The sequence below is a fragment of the Bombus fervidus genome, chromosome 1, assembly GCF_041682495.2.
Source record: "Bombus fervidus isolate BK054 chromosome 1, iyBomFerv1, whole genome shotgun sequence".
Lineage (NCBI taxonomy): Eukaryota > Metazoa > Arthropoda > Insecta > Hymenoptera > Apidae > Bombus > Bombus fervidus.
In genome coordinates, this window is record NC_091517.1 from 11641400 (window position 1) to 11668924 (window position 27525).

The 27525-nt window shown below is 33.3% G+C and overlaps 2 protein-coding genes and 1 long non-coding RNA gene across 7 annotated transcripts in view; 1 reads left to right on the top strand and 2 right to left on the bottom strand.

Moving 5' to 3' along the window:
• Positions 1–1911: 1911 nt before the first annotated feature.
• On the bottom strand, positions 1912–13920 carry LOC139986816 (venom allergen 5). 3 transcript variants are annotated; one of them, XM_072002465.1, is made up of 6 exons: positions 12237–13920; positions 11353–11592; positions 11185–11280; positions 10790–11117; positions 3507–3677; positions 1912–2606 (listed from the first exon to the last, which is right to left on the bottom strand). In XM_072002465.1, the coding sequence occupies exons 4-6, from the start codon at positions 10937–10939 to the stop codon at positions 2514–2516; spliced, it is 414 nt and encodes a 137-aa protein (XP_071858566.1). In that variant the 5' UTR covers positions 10940–11117; positions 11185–11280; positions 11353–11592; positions 12237–13920; the 3' UTR covers positions 1912–2513. The 3 variants fall into 3 exon arrangements, with proteins under 3 accessions (XP_071858566.1, XP_071858551.1, XP_071858558.1); XM_072002450.1 differs by having other exon boundaries at positions 11185–11592; XM_072002457.1 differs by lacking the exon at positions 12237–13920 and having other exon boundaries at positions 11185–11720.
• A 2589-nt stretch (positions 13921–16509) lies between these two features.
• Positions 16510–27525, bottom strand: part of Iav (transient receptor potential cation channel subfamily V iav) — a 58175-nt gene continuing 47159 nt past the window's right edge. For all 3 annotated transcript variants that reach the window (XM_072000234.1, XM_072000243.1, XM_072000226.1), the window contains 3 exons: positions 24250–24498; positions 23474–23777; positions 16510–17890 (listed from right to left, as the gene is read on the bottom strand). In XM_072000234.1, coding sequence (XP_071856335.1) covers positions 17713–17890; positions 23474–23777; positions 24250–24498 — 731 coding nt within the window. In that variant the 3' untranslated portion in view covers positions 16510–17712. The remainder of the gene's footprint in view (positions 17891–23473; positions 23778–24249; positions 24499–27525) is intronic.
• LOC139985657 (uncharacterized) lies at positions 19135–26504 on the top strand. Its single transcript, XR_011799467.1, has 3 exons — positions 19135–19261; positions 19346–19473; positions 25656–26504. It is a non-coding gene; the product is annotated as an uncharacterized lncRNA (long non-coding RNA).

Genomic DNA, 27525 nt, shown 5'->3' on the forward strand with positions numbered 1-27525 from the left:
TAAAATCTTTAATTTGGAAAAATTGTGCGCGATGTTTAAATTTTCGTTATCGAACGTTATTCTTTCACTGTCAAACGTTATTACAGATACAATAGAAACTCGATTATCCGAACTAACTTCGTTCAGGATGATCGGATAATCTAATTTTTCGTATAATCGAACGATTCGTATATAACTACATTCTACGTGAAAAATTATAATTTGTTACATATTACAAGTATTATATAAGTAAGTTTTATTCATCATTGTTTTCCTAATCCTTGTGAGCTACAAAATCTCATATCTTTTTTAAAGTTAATAGTTTCACAGGAGTGGAAATGTCGTCTTCTTCAAGATTTCACACTTTGGTCTTTTAATGTCACAAATTGTTAATTTACTAATTCCGCAAATTACTGCTATTTCAGTTACTGTTTCACCATTGCCTAATCGAGTCACTGTTTCACGTCTCCCCTGAATTGAAAACGGTATGCTTACGTTTTGATATATTAGCGTGCAATATAAAAATCAACTGACAATATATCGACAATACAGACAATATACTAGCTTGTCTCTCATCGACAAAAACATATGTACAATGTTTACCGATGCAATGTTCAGATAATCGAACGTTCGAATAATCGATGTTCGAATAATGGAGTCTACTGTACTTACAAAGGCTCAAACATACAAAACAACTACATATTCAATATAAAAAGGAATGGAACATTGCCATCTTACTGGGCCCTTCATATGTATATTTTTCTTGTTGCATTATTATTTTATTATTGTATTATGTAGTACAATATTTTCTTAATTATTTTATTACTCTAATACATATTTACCTTTTATTAATATCTTGTATATTTTGATATCTTTTCCTTTTCTTCTTTTTTTTTTCTTTTTATTTTTTTAATGAAACGATCCGCTTAGTTTCTTACGTTTAGTATCCTTTTCGTACCATAATTGTTTACTTATATATGCAATATTCGCTTTCATATTTCACTTTACTTTGTTTTATTTCAAGTTGATATTACTCTGATATTATTGTGTTTATTTTACGTTTCGCGTACTTTACTTTAAATTGGTTGAATCAATGAGTCTGGTTTGATAATGAAAAGCCGATGTTTTAAATTAGCTATATTTTTATCGTTTTAATTGCTGAAATATTTACGCGGAATAGAACTAAATAAGCTTTTCAAGCGGGCTTCCTTCTTCTTCTTTTTAATTTCATTAACGTATTCGAAATATTTTCAGAGAAAAGGAATTCTACGAACTCATGCTTTTTCTAACAGGATATATCTACGCATAATTAGTTTTTTACATATTTCAATCGGTTTTCCTTTCTAGGTAACTTTATATTTTTCGCGGTGAGCGTAAATAAGAGAATCTATTTCAATTATATACCGAACGATATAAAACGATATGTAAAACAAAGGAATTGTTTCCATGCATTACCAGTTAAACGCTTGAAAATTCTGTATATTGAAAAAAGTATAAGAATTATAACTAAAGTTAATAATTTTAAGCCACATTAAAATACATTTTTTGTGCTTAAAAATATACCAAAAGAAAATAAGATGCTTTGTCGAATTAAATTAGTCTATGTAATATTATTCTCTTAAATTATATAACTGTTTCCGAAATGAATAAAAAATTTGCAAATTTATGTTACAGCAACCGAACAAATGATTCCAAGCATTTAATCGATGATGTATATGTAGAGGAATTGTACAGGATTGATAAATAGGTAACAAGAACTTGCTGTTGCAACCCGTCAAATATATTTAAAATAAATTAAATAAATTATAAATAAATATAAACAATGTCCGAAGTCGCTCGTACAAACGTATTCGCAAAGACAGTATATAATCGCTCGCATAACTCGTAGATATTAATCGATAACTCGTATAACTCGTATAACTGCTTGGCTCGCGATAGCATCCGTTTATTTATACTGATCGGGGGAGAGTCGGAAAATTCGAATTCGTCTTTGTTCGACGGTTGGACGTAGCGGCGACATTGTTTTGTCCGGAGTTTATTTATTCTTACATTACGTGTATCCTAACGATCTTGATACTCGGAGGCAAAACAACAACATGATTTGAATTGTTCTCTGATTCATGTGCCGCTACCTATATTATCAAAACGCAGAAAAAATATTTCGAAGGCATCTAAAGCAAGTAAATTGTTTCTGAACAAAATCAAACGAGCAATCAAGTGCACCCATCGAAGACAGGCTATAAACGAAATGGAATTTTTCTTTTATAAGAACCACTGTCGCTTTGTGCGCCTTGCTGTTGCAAATTGAAATGAAGTCGAAACAAACTACAAGGAACAAAAAAAAAAAAAGAAAAAACAATATGGTGGAGGAGATTCGTAAGTAAGAAGAAGAAAAATTGAGGTAAAAAGAAGAAACGCACTGACATCGATCCGGTTGCAGGCGGAACAATTTCGCGTTCGAACGTATACCGGTGGATATTGAAAAATGATAGGGACGACTAAAGGGAATGAAAAATGGAATATATCTGTAGGAGTTACTTGCCAACGTCTCTGCACTGATCTTTCTCGAGAAGGTTGCACTGTACTACCCATCGTCTCGCGATATGAGCAAGTTCGTCATCCCAGATCTGTCAAAATAAATATCGACATCGGATACACAGGTATGATCATTAAAGAAAAGTCCATTAACTCTTTATTCGAAATGATCGAAGAAATCCACGATAGCTGTGTAACAAAAGAGAAATTACTGATATACGCTGCATCATAATGTGATTTTGTTTGTTATTAATATATACAAAATAAATGTAGCTTCAACCGTTAATTGTTATGATTAGACGACGGACTTTTGTATATTTATACGGAATGTAAAATTGTAGAAATGCTTATAATATACGAAAATATTCGAAATACTTCACGTATAGTACTTATTATAATATTCAATGGATTTCTACTTAGATTTCATTTGTTTAATTAGGTTTATAAAAATACGAATTTACATAAAAATCTAATTGTGGTGAAACACAGATACGTCCATTTTCTAGTACACAGATAAAACATCCATAACTGAACTCATAATTATGAAGCTCAAATTAATTTAAAGAGAAGACAAAAATATGAGATACCATTTTTGACTTTTATGTAGCACTTGAATATTTAAAGAACGATCGAAAATCAAGTGTTAGGGAGACTAAAATTCTCCCACGACAGTTATTCACTGTTCTTTCGTTTAATTAACAGTTTTTATTTGACTTGTAATAGAAAGTTTTTATAACTCGAGTTTATAAGTTACATTGGGTTTACGCGTATCGAAGTGGGATATACTTTGGTTTATGAACAGATTTATGAAATAAAACAGTCGAAAGGGACTGGTTGGGAATTTTTCTACTATAGAGAGGGTTGAAATTTCTTTACAGTTGCCATTCGACACCTGAATGTTGTTCATGCCAGTCGTCAGCATGTTCCAACCTTATCCCTTATTTTTTTATAGCCACATATATTATACCTTGGCCGTCCAAACTATATCTTACCAGCTCCATCATGAACTTTGCTGGACGTTGAGGGCCCGGATTTCCTCGCTCCTCGTCACCGTTCGCCACAGTGTTGCGATAAACGTTGTGCCAATCGAGTATGGTCTCGATATCTTTCTCGTTCAGATCAGTATGCTGAAGGTTCACGCATCTGGTGCCATCCGTGTCTTGCTGTGAAAATGATATATCGAACTTTCGATTTACGATAGGACATTAGATGTTTTACTATTAACTTAATATTAAGAAAGTAGAATTTGTTTAATAAAAGAAAGGGAATAGTTATTCTCTTTGATCATTTCTTTCGTTATTTCTTATAATCATATTTTTTCCAATATCTTTGTTTCTTGTTGCTTTGTCTTGAACGATTTTAAGTCATTCGAAAGTCGTTTAAGTTTGACAAACAAACGAGATATTGTTAATTGAATCGCTGTTTTAATCTTTCTGTTCGTTTCAAATAGCTTTTATACATTCTAATTGAAATTGTCATTTAAAAGCCCGATTAGTTATACATCTTGGATGTTTGTATTAATAAACGCAAATTATGAATCGAAATTTCTATAACTGGTATAGCAATAGTACAAGAATAGTGCAGATATACATATTGTATGAAGACTCATATTACTATATTTTAGGTACGTCGACGATTTATTATACCTATGTTTACTCTCACGAAGATTATGGTTTTAAAATACGATTTCTATTACTTGATATAATGTTAGAAGATCTATTTCCATTTTCCATATTAACATTTCTGAAACATACACAAAAATTTATCAATTGGTACGGTCAATTATTATCAAGGATACACAAATGTATTTGGTTTGAGTCAAATAGTTGGAATAAAATTAAAATGTCAATAGCCTTTTTTTATATGGATTTATAGTTCCTTCGAACTGGCGCTATCGACTTGCGAATTTCGTACTCAATAAAAATAGCCTCTTTAAGCTTTTCATACGAAGTGCTATCGAATTTAGTGGGAGTACTCGAAGCAGATACTTTCTTTAGGCAGAGCTTTGACGTGATGCTTCATCGAATTCGCTTTGATGTATAGCAGAGGAAGAAGAATTTTTTTATGTCTATCACAGGCCCACAGGGGTATTCTATCTTTTTTAGAAGCAGGCTATGAAATTCACTCGGTCAGTCTTGATTTTCGTTTTACGCGTTCTTTGTTTGGTTGTTTTATGCGTGTAAAATACATACATGTGTGATATCCTAGCTAAATTAATTCATCAAGTATATACGTATATATTCTTTCATATTTTTGTACGGACAATATATAAAATTCTATAGTCTATATATTCTATATTCTGCAATACATTTCTATTTTAAGTAATAAAGGTACCTATTTAAGAAACAAAAAGAAGACAGAAAAAGCGAGTAATTCAAAAAGTTTCAAGATCGATGTAAAAAAATCATTCTAAGAGTTTTCTATATAATTATTTTCAGGAGAAATAAAAATTGTAGATATAGTGGCGATTTTTTGCCGTGTCGAAAAGTTTGATCTGATACTGCTTCTAAAATATTTTTCCAATAAAGCATTCTATTTTACGCAATCGTGTGATATCGTAAAAGTATCGTTATCAAAGGAAACAATATCACGACGTTGCTTTAATTCTCTATCTTACGTAATTCCATCGATTGCAAATAGGAATGAAATCTTAATTCAACTGCAATTTGAAGTTACTCAAGTAGCACCTTCAGCTAGAGAACTAACGATGACATCGATAACGTAGTACTCGAAGCAAAATTGGAAATTAATTTTGACAAGCCATGCTATAGACCATAGATAAATAATTTTCAGAAATTATTTGATTATACCTGCTTGCATTTATACGTGCATTCGTACCTGTAACAGTTCTCATATGTTTAAATGCAGGTGGATTTAATAAATAGCAGGCAATTCTGTACGTTGCAATAAATACTAAATTTATTTTCAATAAATAATAAATTTAATTCGATTCTGAGCGATTACTATTCTGTATCTCAATGTATCAAATGATAAATAAGACGGCTACTTAATACTTTAACGCTCTAAAGAATCTAAAGTATGACGGTATTTCAACTAATCGAAACAAGACGGATTGATGATAACGCGTTAGTTGTTGCGGCATCGGGGAATTTAGAAAATAATTGGACGGAAAATATCACAGAGAATTTTAAAACTGCCACGAAAGCTCGGATTAAAGGGAAATTAGTGATAACGACAGAGAGCGATCGACCTAATGGCATTTAATCGAAAGGTTTCTTCTCACCTGCCTCCTGCATTAACGTTGATCGAATGAATAGAGAAAAAAACCTCTATCACGCTATCAGTTTTCACCGTTCTAAATGTCCAGCTTTTAATCTTTCATTCTGACGAATGTATAAATAAATTTCATACTTCAATTTTCCGTTAATAATACTACTATATTTTTCTACTATATTTTTGGATTGTTTGTGCCAGCCGAAAGTTCACGTAAAAATGTTATTATACATAACATATTGTTCATTCATATAGAGGATGTTCCACGCAACTAACTCAAGCTATGGATTTAAAACGATAAAACGTAGAAAGAATGCTCATTAAGTAAAATTACGACGGTTCCGAACGGCTCATGTGACGCAAGTGTTTTCTTTTAAAGCGCAGGTGTTTTAAAGAGTTCGAGTTAACCCATATTTTTTAACTGTATATCTTTTAAATAAAAATAAAAATTGACGAGCTTTCCTTCTGCCACCAAAAATGTTAAAGTCTTTAGAAAGGATTAATTCGAATGATATATACACTTTAATTTCAATTTTTGCAAAACGAGGAGAACACAAAGCCGTACTTTATACTTTATTACTTTTTCTACATTACAAATTTCCGAATACGTGTACATTTCTGATATATATTTTCTTGCTTAAAAGTTGCTATTGAATGAAATTTGTCACCCCTTTCAATTACAACAATGTCTCTAATTACACAATATATTGCATGCTGTCTAGCAAAAGCGTTCATAACCAGAAACAGTCAGAAAGTATTGATGAGCACGTAAACTGAAATCTGTATCCGATATATCAATATTTCAAAAGCTCGATTTCAACGGTACGAGCATAAGCGTAATTTATGTACGAGACGTACCTAAATCACTCTAACTAAAATATTAAACATGACAGCGAAATATAGTTTTCGAATGCACATTGGTATTAAGAGCCTTCATAGAAATATATCATAATAGTACTTCGAACGATAAATATTAAATATTAATCGCTTTTATATTTTTACAAATATATATACGTGACACGTAATTGTAATTGTATATGGCCAATAGTAGGTTGAATTTTGGGGAGAAAAGTCCAACAAACGCTAAAATAGAGAGTTAACGTGATTGGTACAAATAACGTTAAGGAACAGCGGCATCGTTATTCGAAATTCCATGGCCCGCAATTTCACACGCACACACTCATAGCCATCGTTAATGCAGTATCCACCCTTTACCACCAGCTTATTTTCGATATATCGCGTTCTCGACATCGTTATTTCCTCGTTTCATAAATTTAAACCGGTAGAAATTTCGCACTGGCCGAGCAACGTCGACACTCCTTGTCGCGCTTTACTCTGAACGTGCATATGAAATAATTGAATATGCGTATGAAATGGTAATTCGTTTTTCAAAAAGCGAATTTTGCGATCGATGTAACGATCGTTTAATCTCGTTCTCTGCTGAAATAAATTAGCTACCAGATTTTAAGAAAAGTGAGAAATCGATTTGGAAACAAGTAAATACATCAAAAAACTGAAAATTATCGAGTACGAAAGTAAATTATTTTTTTATTACGTGTAAATTATTATTTATTTCGTGACATTTTCCGTATACAATAATGGGCGAAACTGAACGTGCACACTTTAAAATAAAATAACTTTTTAAAAATAGGATCAAACGACTTGAGTTTATTTCTTGAGAATTAGGAGGATTAGTTTAATAGTTGACGTGCAAAAAGTTTTTGTAAAAATTGCAAATGAGCGGAATCGCGAAGAAAATAGTAAAGCTCGCATAACGTCTTTATCTGAGCCTGTCATAAAATTTTAAACAATACGTTTGATTATGAATATATTACAAATATTTCGTTTAAACACAATTCGATCCAAAACAAAATTTTCGTTACTTTCAGCCTAAAATCTATAGATTCTTTCATCTTTATATCTTTACTGCAGACTCAGATGAAAAAGTTGTAAAAGCGATTTTTATTTTCTTCTATCGGTTCTGACCAGTTTGCGATTTATATAAAACATTTTTACACGTCATCTAGTAAACTGATTCTTCTTGCTTCTTAAAAAAGAAAAAAAATCAATTCGTTTGGTCGAATTTTAAAAAAGTTACACTGTTTTAGAGGCCGTGTATTTAATTTTGCTCATTACTGTAATTGTCTATCATATTTTCATGCAAGAAATCGTTTGTCATTAATTACAATTGCAATTCTAAAACGAGTAAGCGAGAGGTTGGGAAACTAGGCCAAATGGAGACCTATTGATCTACAAAGATCGATTTTAAGGGAACACGAAATAGAAATTTTATAATACAGTTGTGTTAAGATTAAGTTGTCTTTATATAAAATTACTAAAAGGAAATTGAATCTTTTGTGTAGCATAAGTTCGTTTTTTGAAGAAGCTGAAGCATAAAAAAAATATTATACTTTATTTAACTTGTGCTTTTTAACTCGTTGCCTACGAGAAAGACTCTCTTGATGTCTCCTTTAATATCGTTTAAAGTAAACTAATGTAAAATAAGCATTTTGCTTTAGTATGCTTTGCTTTAAGTGTAACACAACGATTATTTATAATAATAATATATTTGATTTTGAAATTAACATACCTATCTACTGTTCTAGTATATACTATTTGTAAATTGCAAAATAATATACAAGTTACTTTATTTACAATTTTCAATAACATCGTATTTATGAGACTTTTAAACATTGTTTCACTACTTAATCGTTAATCGTTAACAATTCCCTTGTTGCAGGTTAATACCTAGACACTTCCGTATTACATGTTTATAATCTTCCCTTAAATAAAGTAGAATTTCCTTGCAAAACTTTGATTCTTTTATTATCAAAGCTGTTATATCATCATGAAAAAATATTCGTTAACAATGATAATTTGTTACTTGCATCTTGTACTGTTTCCCTAATAATATTGTTCCAGTTCTACAAAACAGCCCCGGTCGTATTTTAATTTAACCATAAGACAATATAATATTAATTTGCAAATTAGTACACTTCGAAATTTTTTCACAAAGGGGCGTTAAAAAATACTACAAAAATGTGAAGTTATACAAAGCTACATTGTCATAGAAAATCAACGATTCATGGCATTTTTCAGTATTTTCCAAGCTCATCAACGAGAAGCAGGCAGCATCGGCGTGCATCCGGCGCGGAATGATGATACCACGTATCTGACATCGCGAATTAACGCCCGTCTCAAGAATTCACGTTTCCTATAAAACCTTAGTCTGAATGCGTTCGCGCTATTCTTCGTGGGTGACGGCGTGATCCTCCGGCCTGGAAATGTGCGCCGAGAATAGACTCATTGTATGCGTGACACCGGGTCGACAATAACGAGCGGTGTCGTCGTCCCGAATTTCCTGTTGCGCAAATTCACACTTGCGATGGATTTTTATGTTCTCGATTCGCTAACCTCGACCGCATTCGTATTTATTATCGACGTCGCGGTGACGTTTTCCGCGCGTATCGTTCGCTCATCGCGAACGCGGTGTCTCGATGAAGCAAAAATTTCGTTGGATATTTACGGGAAACAAGCGGAAATCGATATTGAAAGAGGGTGTGATTATGTTTCGTGAGATAAAGACAAAGCGTAAATGAAGAAGATTTAAACGATGAATCGACGTGTTGCCCTATTTAAAGCGAAATATCCTAAAACATAAAGTTTACTTTACAGTATTTTAGTTTAAAAGATTGTCGTAAAGAAGATTGCATTAGGGCGATACGTACGAGACGTTCGTTTCTGCGAATCAAATTTTAACCGGTTCATAGTTTCTTCAAAATGTCGTGTAACCTTTAAATAGTTTTCCAAAATTTTACGGTAGTCGTATTTCTGGGCAGCCGCGGATCTGCACGCAACGTATTTCATATGATTTCGACGATAATAACGTCTATGATAGATTATGTACTCTGTTTTATGGTTTAATATTGATCATTCTTTATGCACTTGCACGCATTTAAACAATTTTTATAGTTTACCGATACATTGCACTTAATAAATTGTGGATTTAATGAAGATTCAATGGGGAGTAAACAATGGATGATTAATGACCAATAATCTTACTCAGCGTTTTCTCACTCACTGTATCGGTTAATTAAATGAACAAAATCACGTTTGCTCAGACTGATTAATATTTGCTGCATTAATTAAAAATATTATCGATAGAACAAACAGCATAGATATTGCGTAAATGTGAAAGTACCGCAATAAAGGTGATTTAACGGCTCCAATAATTACATTCCACTTCATTCCTATCTCAAATTTATGATGGATTGATTAAAATTCATGTCTTTATATCATTAACCTGATATAATTTACACCATTTGTATCGTTGTACCATTATTCACATCATTCCTGACATCGGCACTAGAACTACCGACGATTAAAACATAAGATTCACAAGTATCAGAGAAATGCAAATGCAAGATAAAATATAAAAAATACCATACTGTTTGGTCCTCTTAATACAGTGATACAAGGCAAAAGGGGATCTTCCATCCACATATTTTACGCAGAGTCATCCAACATTGCAAAAATGGACTGTTTTAATTTTATACAATTCTTATGAAAAGTCGCTAATTTGTTATTTGCGCCATTCTTGTAGTATCAACATTAAAATTCGACATAAAATTAGTACAATAAATCTTCTAACGTAATAACATAAAATAACATTGAGATTGAAGAAACCTCAGCTTAACAGTTGGAGATGTTGTTCATTATTTTTATGATCGATTATGATTAAAAGCCATGTTATTATATTACTAATTTGCCATCGTTTATACCATTAAGATGCAATGTAACATCGAGATAATAAACCTCATAACATAACATGATATCGAAATTTACTAAACTTCGCCTCGATAATTAGGTTAACATCTCACAACAACCATACAAATCAACAATCATAACAAGATGATAGAAATTACGATTCTCCCGAAACGAGTCAGATATGGCACAGAGGATTAATATCTCTAAATGCAACAAATACCTAAGCAGCAAGTCACTTTAATAAATAAGTTCATCGATTCATGGAAATACGTACCGGAAATTGGCACATGGTGTGATTGGCGCAAATACGGCAGTAAGGATTGTCTTCGTGGCCCACTGAGAACGATGATATTGTTCTCGGTAGTATGCAATCATAGCAGCCCGTTAAGAACAATAAGAAGCAAAACGAGATATGACCTGTCATTCCGCCGGTTCTCGTCGTGGCTTTCAGCGGCCGAAAATTCGCCGCGACGTTTTATCTTTTGCGTTTCACTGCTGTCCGGGTAATCTCGCCGCTACCTTCACCCCATGGCGATGTTTTCCGAATCGATTTTCCAATGAAACAATGACAAGCCGGCCCACGGCGGAGGATAATATTTTTCCTGCCGAAAATGATGTTCGTTAAAAAGTAAGCGGGTAGAACGAACCAAAAGAGGATAACAAACCTACGTACCAGTTCCTTGATGGCAACCAACGCTCGCTCACGACTGAGATTTCACGATGGTGACGGTTAATCGCTTAACGTTTAGTTACGAGCCTGCTATTCTATAAATTGAACCGGTCATTTCATTGATCAATACATATAAGTATGTGACAATACGTTAATGATATTTTTACATTAGCTTCGGATATAAATATTTTCAGATTAAAATTGTTGAATACGATCCATTGAATTATCAACAGTATAGATACTAGTATTTATATTAAGCGATGTAGAAACAGCATCTAGCATATGTATATTCACTCTGTTGGGATAGGAACGTTTCGTGTAAAATATGCAAGGATATACGTATATATCTAAGCACTCGCCCAATCCAAAATCAACCGTCATAGTAAAAACACGGGAAAGCTGGTCGTCTGCAAATTAATGAAAAATAATAATTAGTAACTTATAATTACAATTATTTTTTTCCTCCTCGTAACAGATCTTCTAATCAAGTATGTAATTATCGTTTAACACACAGTGTCTCCATACGTTACCGGAATTGAATTTTTTATAGAAAGATTGAAATAACATTAAATTTTTTCTCTCGATTCAGTCACGTGTTTACCTATATATCTCTTACTCATGAAGGACGATTTGTGAATTTCCTTCAAAAAGTTCATGTATTTTTATTGTATATATACATATTACACGCGAAGTTTATGTTTATCGCCATAACATTTATTTTTCACAAATATTATATCAAATAATAATACAATATTATATTGCGAAGTTTTTCTCAATTTTCACATTGCCGACAATTTTTCAGTCCACGGAAATTTATCTTAATTCAATCATTCTAAATTTAATAAAACGTTTGTCACTGATGTACACCGTGGCAATGAACGTGTCAACCATGTACAAAAGGTCCAGTAACGAAGTTGCGTATTTGCGACTATTTACACAGTTAATTATCCCTCGGTTGAATTTTATTTCGACCATATGGTAAAAGTTCCGGTACACAGCATCTATATCGTTCCCCAGACGGAAACACTATAACACGTAAACGGCAACTTACCGACAAGTTGGACGATTTTCGGATGTTCAGCACGTGTTTTCATTTCGTTATCCCACCGACTTCTTCCCATATCATTACTGTTTCAATACGCGCGGGAGACGAAAAGTTTTCCGAGTCAGCGAGCCTTCGTATATCGCTGGTCTTTTTCTTCCCTCTCGTTCATGGTCTTGTTGGAATGGCAATAGCCCAAACCACAAAAGAACGCTTGGAGGAGAAACGACCAACCAAAATTTTATATCGGTAGTTCTTAGATCCGCGAGAAAATCGGGCAGAAAAGGAATAAAGAAGAAGCAGTGTGTTAAGTTTGTCGAATGTTATACCGTGGTACCTATTTTTATCTTCAAGCTGTTGAAATTTAATTCGTTATAGCTATCAAATGTACATACATTTTTATAGACATAGCTAAAGCCATATGTAAAATTCAAATAGAGATTTCAATTTAATCTAATAGAAATCGTAACTGAAAGTACCCTACTTTGGACAATTTGTATATTTTCGTACGGATATGTTGTACGGATTTTTACATTTTGAAATTTCTCACATAAAATAAAAATGTACGGTCTAGATACCAGTGTACCCTTCAAGCGACATTGAAATTAATTCCATCTTTATTTTTAAGAAACAAAAATTCGAATTTCGAGCTTCTTAGTAAGAATCGAAATAATATTAAAAAGACTATTATACTTATATATTAAGTTGACGAAGATTATATATTGTTAAATATTTTAAAAGAGAGTACAAATCACGAATAGACATTTCTGAAACCAATGTGACTGATAGGAAAGCTGATAATATAGATAATAACGATCCCACCATTATACGAACGGTGCACAAAATTTATTCCCTCGTCGCATATTAAAACTATAACAAACATACATTTATTATTTATTATCCGGGTTACTTTGGTTAAATAAAAAAAACTATACACACATCAAATAATGAATAATTCAAGAAAGAATAATTAATAATAAAATAAGAAAAGGTTGGAAATAACTTCCTTTTTCACCTCTACTAGTACATTTCTCGCGTATATATCGTTTTCACACGAGAAATATGTATAAGATCCTCGAGATTCTGTCCTCTCTTTTCTTTTTACATATGTATCAAATCTACGATAATTCTACGCGTCGCTTCGGGATACACAACTGCGTTGGTCTCTAGACACGTTAAAAATAGGGCAGTGACGTAGTTTATTAATGAAATTGCTCCGATAAGAGGACTAATTACTCTTGCATGCTATTGCGATCAGGCATTTAAGAGGCCTCAATTTCTCTTACCTAAGCCTTCTGAGCTTTTAATTCACGGACTTTCTTTAAAGTGTTGAATGTTTCAACTTGAAACATCGACCGCGTGTGTACGCAGCTGCGTTAAGCCCAGCGCACGCGGTTACATTTGCGTTCTAATAACATCCGTATGCACACTTTCAAATGTAAACAAGATTACTTTCCGTCGTAAATGACGTGTAAACTTCTTCGTATATGCTAACATGTGTATAATTATTTGAACGACTTCAAAAGTAAAACGATTGTTGTTTCGATAAGAAAAGAACTTCAACTCTAGATTTAAGAGTAGTTTTGGAATAACATTGGATGAGATCGTAGAAAAAGATAGAATAACTACGGACCTAAGATACGAGCGATTAAATTACAATAATACAGTTGACCACTGTAGTTGAAATAGTTGATTAGTTCATACACATTTATTTAATGCATATTCATGGAAAATTTAAGTGTGCAAATGTATTTAGAATGTAAGTGATACCCAGAATCAACGAAAAAGATATTTTCCATTAATTTTTTCCATTAATTGGTTAAATTGATCCTCGAAGTTATCCTACGAATGTCACTCGTGCGCATCAGATTTTTAACTAAAACATACTGGATACCTTGAGGTCGATGATAAACCGAATTAACCTCTTGACGTCAGGCTCGGTATCCTGCACGCATCAACGCGTTTACGAGTAATAATATGCATTGCCTATTAGTAATATAGACATATATGGTTGTAGTTTATTTAATAGGAGTTTACCCATTCTCCCTACTACAATCAGCGAAAATTCAGTTAATCGGGGCGCTAACTAAAATATCGTGTTGATAAATGGAGTACTGTAGAAGGAAGTATATCCTGTCACCTAAAAATATTTGAAATATTTCCAAAATTATCAAGCACACGCGAAACATATTTAAACGAGCTTCTCAATATACCACGAACTGAGGCTTTATACAATATAAGTACGATACATTGCCCAATTCTACATATTACTCAGTTATAAAAAGTAAATAAAATATGGAGGAAAAATAATACATCGGATACGTAATGTAATATTTTATTTTAAATATGTACGTAAAAAAGATAATTGTTCCACGCTCCGCGTTATTGCTACAGCAATAGTTCTAGTATTGTTAAAGATACATTTATAACAGTCTGTTGTTGCTGTTAATATTGGAAACCGTGTGCTTCGATTTCACTTTCCTCCACCGTATCTCTAAACTGATTTTCTGAGAAATATGTTCCCATTTCCCTATTTTTATGTATCAAACGTATCTGCGGTACATCTTGTATACTATAGTAGCTTATACGTATAACTTCTACTCTCTTGCACTGTTAACTTTGTCATGGAAACTTGATAATTTCTGTTACAATAATTTAAATTCTTTCCTGCATTTTCCGATAATTGTAACTTTCTTTCCTGCGCTTCTTTCTTCCGTACAAATATACCGTTTTGTGTGCAACTTCAAAATTCCAAAGAAAAACATTTGCGATTGTACGGTTTTGTATTTCTTTTTTCATTGTTATAAAGGCTCGACTACATTTGGATCGTTAAACGAAGAAGTCGATGTAACTTTGCACGTGGTTTTCGAAGACCGTAACTCTGAAGAGGAAAAGTTTGCACAATACATCTTTCATTCCTATAAATAGTAGGAAACTTTTCTTAAATATTTTAATAACATTCTGCTTGGAATAAATATAAAGATGAGTTATAGAAGAGTGGTGAGTGCAGCGTTATGTGCATGATATACTTTCAAAATCGAACGTGGGAAAAACGGGAGCAAAATTAAATAATCTATATCCATATCAGTAACAATAGAAAGTTATAAATTAAAATAGAATTTTTGAACGTGAAATTAGAATTTCTATCGAATTTTGACTTGAGAATAAACACAAAAGAAATTTCTTAATGGATCAAAATTAATCAATCCTCCCTTCCTTATTCCTAAGCTAGGAAATGGCAAGACGAGTAATCTTAGAATGATTTCTTATTTAAAATTGATCTACTGTAAAATTCATCTAATGCAAAAATCGTTTATACATAACGCTATTTGAATCTTAGTCTACAAAATGGCCTAAAATATTTACAATTGTATAGCCCCGTATAAGTATTTCGATCATTTCTCAAATAGGTCGTACTGTTATAAGATTTATATTCCTTTTTCTTTTTTGGCACGTGCAATATTTTTTGTTAAATTCCTTCATATATTTTTATTTAATTTAAAAATTACTTAGATACTACTTAAATACCAAATTACTTAATATCATGATACATTTGTTTCTTGAACTTCAATAATCGATATACTAGAGCAATATCTTTGATTAAAGTTGATCTATCAAAAACTGAACATTTATTCGTAGATACCCAAACTATGCTTCAAATTACTATATATATTTTATTATACAATATTTCTATAAAAGCTTTTAATTAAGTAATTTTCAAAACTTTGTTTCAAAATATCTGGAGTTTTATTTTTCATTGCTGTTGTTTCTTTATCGAGATGTATATGCTTTCATATCAAAGAACAGTTTAATGAGCAACATCTGATCAAACGAATGGCGTTCGTCAGCATGATTTTGATTTCTTTGATTCTTTTCTGCGATCATAAATGCGAAGAATTAATCCTTTTGCAGAAAGAAATTACTATTTGTTGATTTTATCATTACGTCATTATCCTTTATGATATTAGTCAATGTTGGTACGCTACAAAAGGAATAAACGCTTTTCGTCTAGTATATTCGTATTTTCGTACTCCTTGTAATCGGATTAAAGTGTTCTTGGATGAACATTTGATACGTTTGTTATTCATTTATAGAGATTTAACTAACGAACTAAATGAATGGTAAAAACGCTTTTTGTATCATCCACGTACAAGGACGACAATCTCATTAAATTTTTAATCCTATTGTTCCTTAAATACATAAATGAACTTGATTTGATGACGTTACAATTTTAACGTTTGAACCACTTTTCGAATAAAAATCTATATCTTTTTCATCCCCATTAATTGTCACAATTTTATTCCGGTATCGCTTTAAAATTTCGTACTAAACTCAGTCACAATTTTCTTGTACGAGATGAAGTAAAAGAAACTTTCAAAAGTTCTTAGAGTTTACTTCAGACAATATTGGAATTAAAACAGAATAAAAACCTGCAGTTTCTCCGGATTCGTTAATTACTGCAATTTTGTTCCTGAATCGCTCTAACATCTCTAACGAAACTCAATCACAATTTACTTTTGCGATATGAAGTTAAAACAACTTTCAAAAGTTCTATAAAATTCATTTCGAATAATTGAAATCAAAAAGATTCTTGCCAACTTTCACTTTTTCTTCCTCAACGGAAATATGTTACAGACAATACACGATATAAGACAAATTGCGTTTCGCTGAAACAAGATGTAAAATGCCTAATAATGACAGCCATAACACGAAATAGTATCACTTCGCATTGTATCCAGACAGTTTGAGCGAAAAACAAACTTATACGTATTTATATACATTATATGTATATATACTTCGAACTGGCAATATACAGTGGCTGCAAAAAAACATTTGTACATCGTTGTATTTATTTGGGCATTTACATACCTATTAATTGGGTCCAAGTATTTTAAATTTCGTCTGATTTAGTAATACTTTCATATAGCCAGCCATAGATATTGGGACACCTACTGGTTATATTTATTCGAAAAATCTATCAAATTTCATTTCCTACTTAATATTTTACATTACAAAAAATACATATACGTTGCGGACGAAACGACTGGTTAACAATAAAATAGTTAAAAGATAAAAGCAGCGAATAGCATTCTACACCAAATATCAATAAGTATTCCAATACCTATAGTCGACAGCTACAAACAACACAATACTGCAAATAATGTTGATACTGTGAAAGTGAAATGTGAGAAGCTATTTAAAAAACAGAGACTATATCTTGCGATAAGAGTTTGTTTGATGTACATACAAATACCATTTGTAGCGACTGTGTTTTCCCTTTTTCTCTCGATACTTCCTCAACGTTACCATCAAATCCTTCAAGAATTCTCTATATCGGTTGAATCTCGGTTTGGCTTTCGAGCGATCTCGAGCTTTCAAGTACTTGACGCGTCGCAGCTTGCTGCCAGGGCAAAAACCATTGATGCCACTTTGTCGATCGAACGATCAGCCGGAGGTACACGGCGCATAATATCGTAAAGTTTCGTTAAGGACTGTCCGGCGTATTCTCCTCCCAAGCCAATATCGTGTTCATGTCCTTAATGCCGCGTGTGCTCCATGGTTCGAGCGGATCAGTAGGCGACGTCGCCGGTGAAACCGCCTTATTCCGCTCGATCGATTCTCTTCTCCTCGGACCAGCCTCCTCTATTTCCTTCGGTGATACCCTGTGCATGCATCGTGCCGAACAGAAACCATTAAACGAACGGTCAATCGTTTCCTGTGCTCACGGACACTAACGCCGCGAACATTGCTTCCGATCGGGATTGGAGGAATGGGTTCTTTCGAACTTGCGATTCGAAAGGTCTTGGTAAGATAGGATTTTCTTATTATTTTCGTCTTCGTCTTTTTTTTTTTTCTTTCCGTTTTCTCTTACTTCTTTTCTTACTTGTTTTCTTTCTACGGGTTAGGAAGTTGAATTTTATATAAAGAACGTTGGAACTGAATGATGAAAGTAGAAGCAAATCCGTATGTATATTTCTGGAGGCCCTAGGAACAACGCCGTTACAAGGTCTAATTAGGTTGCCGAGTTAAGTTTTAAGATGTGGCCACGTAGAGAGCGAGGCCCCACCTTGCTCCTAATGCGCCTTATGGCAAATGCGGCTCTGGGTAGAAGCGTAATAATTTGGAGTTAAGTACGTGGCAGCTAACGGTGTTGGAAATTTATCTTCGTCGATAGAACCATGGATAAGCGCGTATATTTAAATATTTCGAAAAATAATTTACATCGAAGCGCGACAAAATTGGAATTCGAGAATGACTACGCGTTCCAATAGCATAACAGCCCTGAATGTCGTTCATATCTGGTGAAAAAATGGCTGTTATAAAAATAAATGATTCTTTGGATATTGCGTTATGTACGTGTAATGCTTTTGTTCGAATTTATTCAATTCTACTTCCAGATCGATATTGCATATTTAGCTGATTCGATAAATAATAGAAACGACGACGTTGACTGTGATCAATACTTCGCCGCTTGTGCATTTGTTCCGATGTTTCTTTGATTTTGAAATGATCGAAATAGAAGCTCGTCATGTAAAATGGAATTAAGCATTCATACTTTTTGTCGAAAATAATATTCCCCCACTTTTTATTACTACGTCCCTGCATACGCCAATATGGAAGAAATCAATTAAACAATATAATCCGATCGGATAAATAAGCAATTCATTATGACAATATTTACGAATTCGCTTCCGTTGTCGCCTTTTTATCGCATAATCTCAATTTGCTCTGGGAACGACTCGCACTCCGCGTTTATCCCGCCTAATAAAGCTATACTTTCAATTTGCCTTTGGTAATCGTCGATATCACCGATCGTTCCGCGTTTAAATCCCTTCTTTCACGAGCAATATCGCGCTCGCGTGATTTCCAATACTGTTTATCGAACGGCTGCATACGTCGTGATCCGATTTCGTTGTCCCATGGCGTTCGTTTGAAGAAGAATTATTAACGAGTGATTAATAATTTATCGCAGCATCGAGTTCCGTGGAATAATTACAGAGGACGTTGACGTTCCACCGAAACTAACTGTATCGGTAACAGACGCCTCCCGTATTACATATCGGTGCGGAAAATTTTGAAATTCGCGCACGGTAATTTACATTACTTGTTTCGGATAGCTATTCATCATTTCGTTATCCACGTCCCATTGGTTGCTTTAGGATCTCGGATAAAAATCGTGTGACAAGTCGATGATGGAACGAGTAATGCGACTCATGCGAACCAACGTCAGTCAGAATGAAAAGTTGTAAGAAATTTTTCAATTAAGAAACGAAATATGTAAACTATATAACGTGACAAAACAGTGGCAGAATTAGTAGTCGTAGAGAGCGACAAATGCATCGTGTAACGTGCTAGATAAATTTAATATTTCTCGAACCCAGAACCAATGTATTAAGTCACGTTTTTCAAACTTTAAAGCAAAGCAAATCAAAATTGCAAAATCTTTGTATCGAAATACGGACTGAATGTTATTTTTACGCTATTATACGAAAAGCTTAGGATGAGAAAATTTTTACCATCGGAAAGAGCGAAGAATTTGACACGGGAAACATGTAAAATGTTATTTTTGAAAAAAAAATAGACTTAATACATTCTAACTCTGGAGTCTAGTTTTTGGACTGTTACGCTCTTTTCGACTTTTTGTTTAGAAAAATATTTTCACACGTATGGTAAAGCGCGAAAAAAGTACCTGTCGCGTTTCATGGGATTATTTCTATGAAAGGACTATAATTTATAAACAAATTCAAATAAAGTTATAATTAGTAATAATAGATTATTTCAAAACGTTAGAGTATTAAATTCGTTATCTTTTTTTAAAGGAAAATATCAACTACGATTTAATCATCTTCGGAGAAAAATTTTACAGAACAATTTTGTTATTTCAAGAGTTCATTATCCTCGATAATGTTCGCTCGTCAAGGAATACGTATAAGATAAAGAAAATTCTTCCAAATTGAGGTTAATTATAGCAACAATTATATTTAATTATATTCATGCTGCAATGATATATTTAAAGCGCTCATAAGCTAAATCGATGGACTCTCTACTTCCTATAAATTTTCTTCAGTTCAACGACACATTTGTATTACACTAGTATGATTAACTTTTAAATTTTCAGAAACAAAATGATTACTGTCTTTCGTGTCTAATTCATTCAGTTCATAAAGAAAAATACGATAGGTTGAAAATAATAATCGTTGAAATTTATTTTCTATCCTGTCACGCCCATAAAATTCCAGCGGTTACCTCGCAGATAATCCGCAAAGAAGAATGTTTCGATGAATAGGTACCTCGCGTGGCAAACTTCTGCTGCAGATGCGTAAGATTTATTCTAACGTTGGAACAAAACGTCTTGTATTATTCTATTCACGAGGTAACAACGAGCACTGTGCAATCTGAGTAACACACAATGATTTCATTGTGACGATTAATCAGAGCTCTGAGTCTATAGTTTCGAGTGACTCGTTTGCTGTGCTCTCTTTGTTCTGAAACACGATTACTTGGAAATTGAACAATGAAAAATTGTGCACCTTAAAGGAATGTTCCTTTAAACTCTTAATAAAATTGACAAAAGACCGATTCTTTATGATATTCTTTAGAATAATTCCGTGCTTCTACGAGAAGTAACAACGAAATACATGTTTTCTTGAAAGGAAAGAAAAAATTTACAGATGTCGATTCTTCGCAAATTATTTAGAAACAAATTTTATCGTGTCGTAACATGCTACGGGATACAGCTATAATAATAAATAAAGGGAATATTAGCACAATACCGCTTAAAAGTATGTAAACGCTTGCTTGCTTTTGATAGAATCAAATAACTTCGTTACGAAATTACGCGGAAAAAGATCCAGACCGATTCTATTCTTTATCACTAGAATGCGGATTTCTATATATTTATGGGAAATTTTATGGTGTATATAACACGCAAAAATATATAAAATACACAAAATAAAGTATTTATTATAATACTCGAGAGATGAAACAAATTCCTATTTAAATTTCATTTCTTTAGTTCTATTCGTAAAAGTATAAAAGCGCATAAAAATCCGCAGTCTAATAATAAAGAGTAAAATTAATCTGGATCTTTCTCTGTGTAATTCTATAACGAAATTATAAAATTGCGTTAAAAGTAAGCAAGCATCCAGATACCTTTGAACGATACTACGGTATTATTCCTTTCTCAGTTACATCATCTACGATCTACGCAATTACAATGAACCATGTATAATTTCACCGATGCAAAACAATCGAAAACCCATTCTTAATTTCATCCACGAGTACGTGTTTTATACGCGGAAGCGAACCTGTCTGTTTTCAGACTTTGTACGGAAAATGGTGGAAGGAAACATTCGACAAATCTAAATAGGAAATCTATGTTCCAATATTGCGTGTTCCTCGTGTCCCGGTATGTCGACACACGATCGATTATTGATAGTGTTGCTCAGTGCTTCTAGTGTTTTCAGCCTGATTCTATATACCTTTGTCCGGTGTACGTATACGTGGTTGTACATACATCCGAGCCGTGACTTAACACGAATGCCACGAAACGTTGTAACTCGACCATTATGTTGTAATTACTTTTCGAGGCCGGGACAGGAAATTGTGTATTTTCTATACTTTCGTTTCTCTGGCGGGCGTTCACGCGGCGGCTCGATGAAATTTTATTAAAGTCCAAAGAAGTCAGTTCGGCCGTACCACGGATTTCCATTTAACTGTTCTTTAAGTGATAATTGTTTTGTTACGTGTGTATGGCTTTGTTAGATGCCCGATGACGCTCGCGTTACGGGAGATTCAAATTGGATACGGGTAATGGGATTGACGATCGAGGAAAATGACGACGGCGTTGAAATATCAAACGTTAATATTGCTTTCTGATAAGTATAGATTTTTCGTAATGAACCACCTTAATTGAGGAAGTAGGGCAAGCTCTGCGAAATTGAAGCTCTTAATAGTTTTTTGATACGACTCTCAGGTTGTTATCAATTACGTCGAACAATTAGATTAACCTCTAGCTATGATAATATAATATTACTCTAATATCGATATTTTGATTTATAACTCTATATATATATATGTCGGAGATGAAAGGACAACGGGATCACCCGTTGGAATTACTTGAAAAAACCTCAATAGCATTCACAAAATGACCCAGACACAGTCATTCGAAACTTGAGACAGTGAGCTTAGGCTCGAAGCGATAACCGGTCGCCGAGCGTAGCCACGGTCACGGGATGAACGTTCCACCTAACAGAAAAGTACCAATATTATGACACATGTTGTGTTAACAATCAAACCCCGGGCAAGAGCAATGTCGCAGCTACGCGGGTCTGCCTAGCAACGGTGGCTGCAGTTTTGTTGGTATCCCGGGCCAACGTTCAACAAAGCTAACGCAATCGTAAGGAGAGGAAAGTTTCGATCAGTCAATTATTCTTGTGATCTCCTTGGTGAGTGACACATCGTCTAGAGATCAATATACCAAGCGTCATAGCGAGCGTTACTTTTGTGCATAGAATTCTATTCTGAATTTAACAAAGAGTGAGCCCGTGGACCGTGGATTCGCTATATCGAACCTAAGGTCATTGCCATTAGCGTCTAGTTACCGCGGTCACTGGTCGATCTTATTTCATCTGTATCCGTGATAATAAACGCTGTCTTGATTGTGCAACAACAATGAACAACCCAGGCGAAGATTCTTTACACGCCCATAACCCAAGCCCCAACAACTCAAACCCGACATATATATATATATATATATATTCATTGATATAGATTTTTTACGGTTAAAAGTATTCAAATGTTGAATTTTTCAAGCTTCTTCGTTAGATTGTGGTAATGAAACGAAAATACAGACTCTTCTAACAGTTAAGTGGTCCGTAGTTAAAGGCTAAAGTAGACTTTTTCTAACAAATAGAAGATAGGACAGGTAAATATAGGGAGAAACTTATAATCGGATAATCCTAACAATACTAATTAAAACCAAATAACAGTACTTTAATCTTACTGATATGTCGTCCATAGAAAAACGTTCCCTTTCGTCCCTCTTCTTATCTGTTTAACTTTTTTATACTCTACAGAAATACAGACTTTGATTTGGGGATGTAAATTATTCAAAAATATTTTCACCTTTCTACGTTTACTAGCATAGCTAGTAAAGTGCGTTAATCCTTAATTCCATAATTAAAGTTTAATTCTATCAATAATTTAAACGAGAAAAGAAAATAGTTTCATTATGAATTAGCTACCTATTTTTCGCCGTTTTCGGTCGACGCTTCTGAACCTTTATCTTCACTGAATCGCATGACCCGTTCTGCTTTACTTGCGGCTTAATTGCTTCGATAGAGCTTTCTCGACTTTCGATTTGACGGCTCGCCGAGTTCTCAGGGCCGTTGAGCAATGGCTGATATTGAGGATTTCTGTCGGCGGATGTGGACGACGTGGATGACAGGTCGTCGTCGGTGTGCCGCGACCGTCTCCGTGTCGTGATAAATCTGTTGTTCGCTGATCTTATTCTACGTAGACGGGCCTCGGTTCCGAGTATGTTATCGCCTGCGATAAGACAATCAATTTTCATGAAATACACGTGACGCTTAACGCTCTCCAGCGAAACTTACGGTTACACAGCCATTGCAGGTTTTATTCTTTGATATTTTCATTGTAAAATTATCGTTGAGAGATCGCTTTGCTTTTTAATACTTTAATTATACGCGTATAAATGCATATTAAATATTAAACATAAATTTGAAATTTTGATGGTTTGTAATAATTCTCTGGTATTATTCCTTTCGTTGCTCGGAATAAAGCAAAAATAAAATTCGATTTGATGAGATGCTTGCAGATTAAATTAGGTAAGACGCAAGTGTACAGAGATGATTCATTCAAATTCGCCTAGTAACAATTACGCTTAATGCAATCGGTGGCGCGTTTAGTAATAGGCGTTTAGTAATTAGTTTGCAACCAAGCCATTGATTAATTCTTAGAATATCAAAGAAATATTTTACGGAAAGTAGTTCGTCATTACCACCAAAATCGTTGTCGCTCGATTCAACAAAGTACTGCTTCTTTGTAGCGGTAACTTTCTCCTCCATAGGTAGCTTAGTCATCGTGAATTGCTCCAAAATTTGCAGATTTATTTTCGAACTGCTCTCCACTTCGAAATTCGCCGCGGCCCGCTCCGCTATTTTCAGCAGAGTTTCAGGATCGTCCGTATTTTCGGAAGCAATCACAAGCTCCAAAAGCGGATCCTGAAAATCCTCGGCCATGCTCGAATCTAGGATAAATATGTATATTTGAAGATTTGTTTTTAATATTCATCGTTTTGAGAAGTCTATTATATCTATAAATAATATTAATAAAATTGATATATTCTTCTTTAGACACTGCTCGGATATCGTGTAATTCGACGTATCTCTGAATAGAAACGAAAAATCTTTTCGTTTGCGATTATTACAAAAAGAAAATTTCAACAACTCCATTTTTACTGAACTCGATTTTATGCTGTAGCAATTTTTATTTCTTTTGAACATAGTTCCATTTTTGCTGAAGTAAAGTTAAATGCATTGAAAATATGGATAAAATTGTTACGTTCTTATATGTATTATACGTTACATCGTATGATTATCGATATTTATTTATTGTTACTAGGCTATTATTTTGCTTGAAACTTTATCGAGTTAATGTATTAAACGAACAAACATAAAATAAGTACCTGATCCGAGAAAATTTAAAAAACGATTAAAAGAAGTATTGATACTAATTAGCTGCTTTATCAAGTAACTACCAAATTAATTTTAAACAAATGCAAACGGATTTCCATAATGTAGAAACATTTTTGAAGACCGTAATTTGTTATTTGTTTTGAACAAAACACTTCGATCCAGCACTGTTTCGTTCAAAGAAATTGCACTTTCTCAAGAATATAGAAAATTATTTCATTCAAATCCAAACAATTCTAAACAATGTATAAACATCGTTCACCAAAATGCGTATAAACAAAAATAACAACGAAGATATAAATTTCAAATCCACGAAAAGAGACTTTTTAATAAACTTAATTTTTGACATTTCACGACCTATATCCGACAAAAAGAAATCGTACACATATACGAATGAAAGCAACATATCAATTGCTGCTGATCTTTCTGTCGAAAAAGAGAAAAGAGAAAAGGGAATCTTTCTCTTGAAAAAAGAAATTTGTTATCTATATCGTTACCTTTACTTTTAAATTTATTTGTTTAAAAATTGAAGTTGTTAAAAATTGTCATTTCTGCGTCCGTGCAGACTTCTGTTTGCCGCAAATAGACCAGTTTTCATTATTTTAATGCGCAAGCTCGTTTTCAAGTTTTAGTAACGTCCTGCGCATAGCAAGCTGCATAATAAAAGTTGGCCAAGCTGCGTTAAATCCTGACGAATGTGAATTATTTTCAGGCCAAAAATGGGAAATGCTTGTTGTGCAACGATGCCTGAAACAGCGGCATTTTGTTTTGTTGCTCATGAATGGAAACGAGATCAAGGACGCCAGAAACAAGAAAGGCGGAAACGTCGGAGGCCGCTGAAAAATATTTGAAATATTTCTGTTCGAAACGTTAATCAAGTCTACATTTATGGTTTCGTTGATATTTATCTAATTAGCGAACTCGTAAGAAAATAGTATGAGTAACAAGATCTGCAATTTGAGAGAATTGTGGATTAAAGTAAATTTGAGCAGAAAAGTCTGTATGGTTGTAAATATCAAAGTAGCTACGTTGTTATATGTAAAAATAATTCTTTAAATAAATACAAATATTATTTTCTCGTATTACTTCTATCCTTTTTTGGGGAAAAGGCATAAAATACACACGTATATTAAATTTTTTACATTACACATACTATACGTGTAATATATAGCGTATAATGGTTACAATCTAGTTTAATCTTGTAGAATTGGCACAGTTTGATTATATCGAGTAAAAAGCAATAAAAATTTACGTAGAGTTGTATAAAAACTTGAAGGAAACGAAGGTGACAATTAATGAATTGATAACGTTCTTTGTTAATGGAAACCTCGAAACAGAGGTGATAATTAAAGGATGGAGGTATAATATCGTAGCAATTGCTGCAGAATACTGAAGGATTACAATATTTGATTAACGAAGGAAATTAGTTTACAACTTTGCTAATTTATGATAATCATATGCTTAACGGATGAAAGGCCATAAATTATCCGATGCTTGTTGCACTACTTTTCAGGTTAATCAATAAAGTCTCTCGTTTCATTTACGCTTTAATAACCAAATTATCGTGATTAAGATCGAAACTGCAAGCTTCTGAATTTAAGGTGCTGTTAAATGACAAGTGTTCGGTTTTAATACATGAGTATTATGCAGACATAATGAGAGACATCCAGCGAAGAATCCGCAAGATTGAACCGACTTCTGCTTAGCAAACTCGTAAGATTTCCTAATAACGCGAAAAGCTGCAACATTTATATTTCTACTTTGGTCTGTTCAGTTATATATGTACGTTGTAAAATTCGAAATTTAATTCAATATCAAATAATTTGTATTTAATAATTACCAATTATTTCATTCCCCGATACTTTCTAACGGATAACATCGAAATTGGAACTTGGTTTTGTGATCGAATTTTATCCAACAAATAAAACCCTATGTGCAGCTAGTAAAAATTCATGCACATTCATAAGCTTGATTCGATTACCATTTCTATAGGGCTTCGAAACAACTCAAAATTTGGATTATATGTAGAGGATATATCAGATTTTAATAAACAAATTGGAGAACACGTAGAGGCAGTCAAAGAAAGAAGAATAATTCGTCCTGCATTCCTTTTTAAACTATAAAGAAATTAAATTGTTTATAATTGACGGAGTGCATCGTTTGACAGAAAAATCAAAATAAGCAATTTTATTGTAGTACGTTTTCAAAAGAGAAGGAAATATTTTCACTTTCATTAAATTACAGATTACGATTAAATTGTAAATCGCTATATTATGCCCATTGTGAACAATGTTCTTTTTTTTATCGAATCGTTTGCAATTTTCAATATCTCTATGCTTTTTTTTAAAAAAAAAAACCTTTTTCATTTATAAACGAAATATCTTGCGCGATGTCTGTAAAAATCGGTTCACAAAACATCTCGCCCATGGATGTTATAGGATTAACGATATTGAATTTTAACTCCATTTTTACACAAAACAATATTCAGTTGTATATATCGTAAAATAAAAAGTTGGTAAAATTTTTGTTCAAACATTTATCGTTATATTTAGCGATATTTCCTGTTCGTGAATGTGAAGGGG

Bases quoted from the DNA above. Each gene is read 5' to 3' on its own strand.
- LOC139986816 (XM_072002465.1), bottom strand. From the start codon at position 10,939: ATGACAGGTCATATCTCGTTTTGCTTCTTATTGTTCTTAACGGGCTGC. The intron at 3,678-10,789 runs GTACGTATTTCC...TCATTTTCACAG, and splicing joins ACACCATGTGCCAATTTCCG to CAAGACACGGATGGCACCAG. The intron at 2,607-3,506 runs GTAAGATATAGT...TTATTTTGACAG, and splicing joins CAAAGTTCATGATGGAGCTG to ATCTGGGATGACGAACTTGC.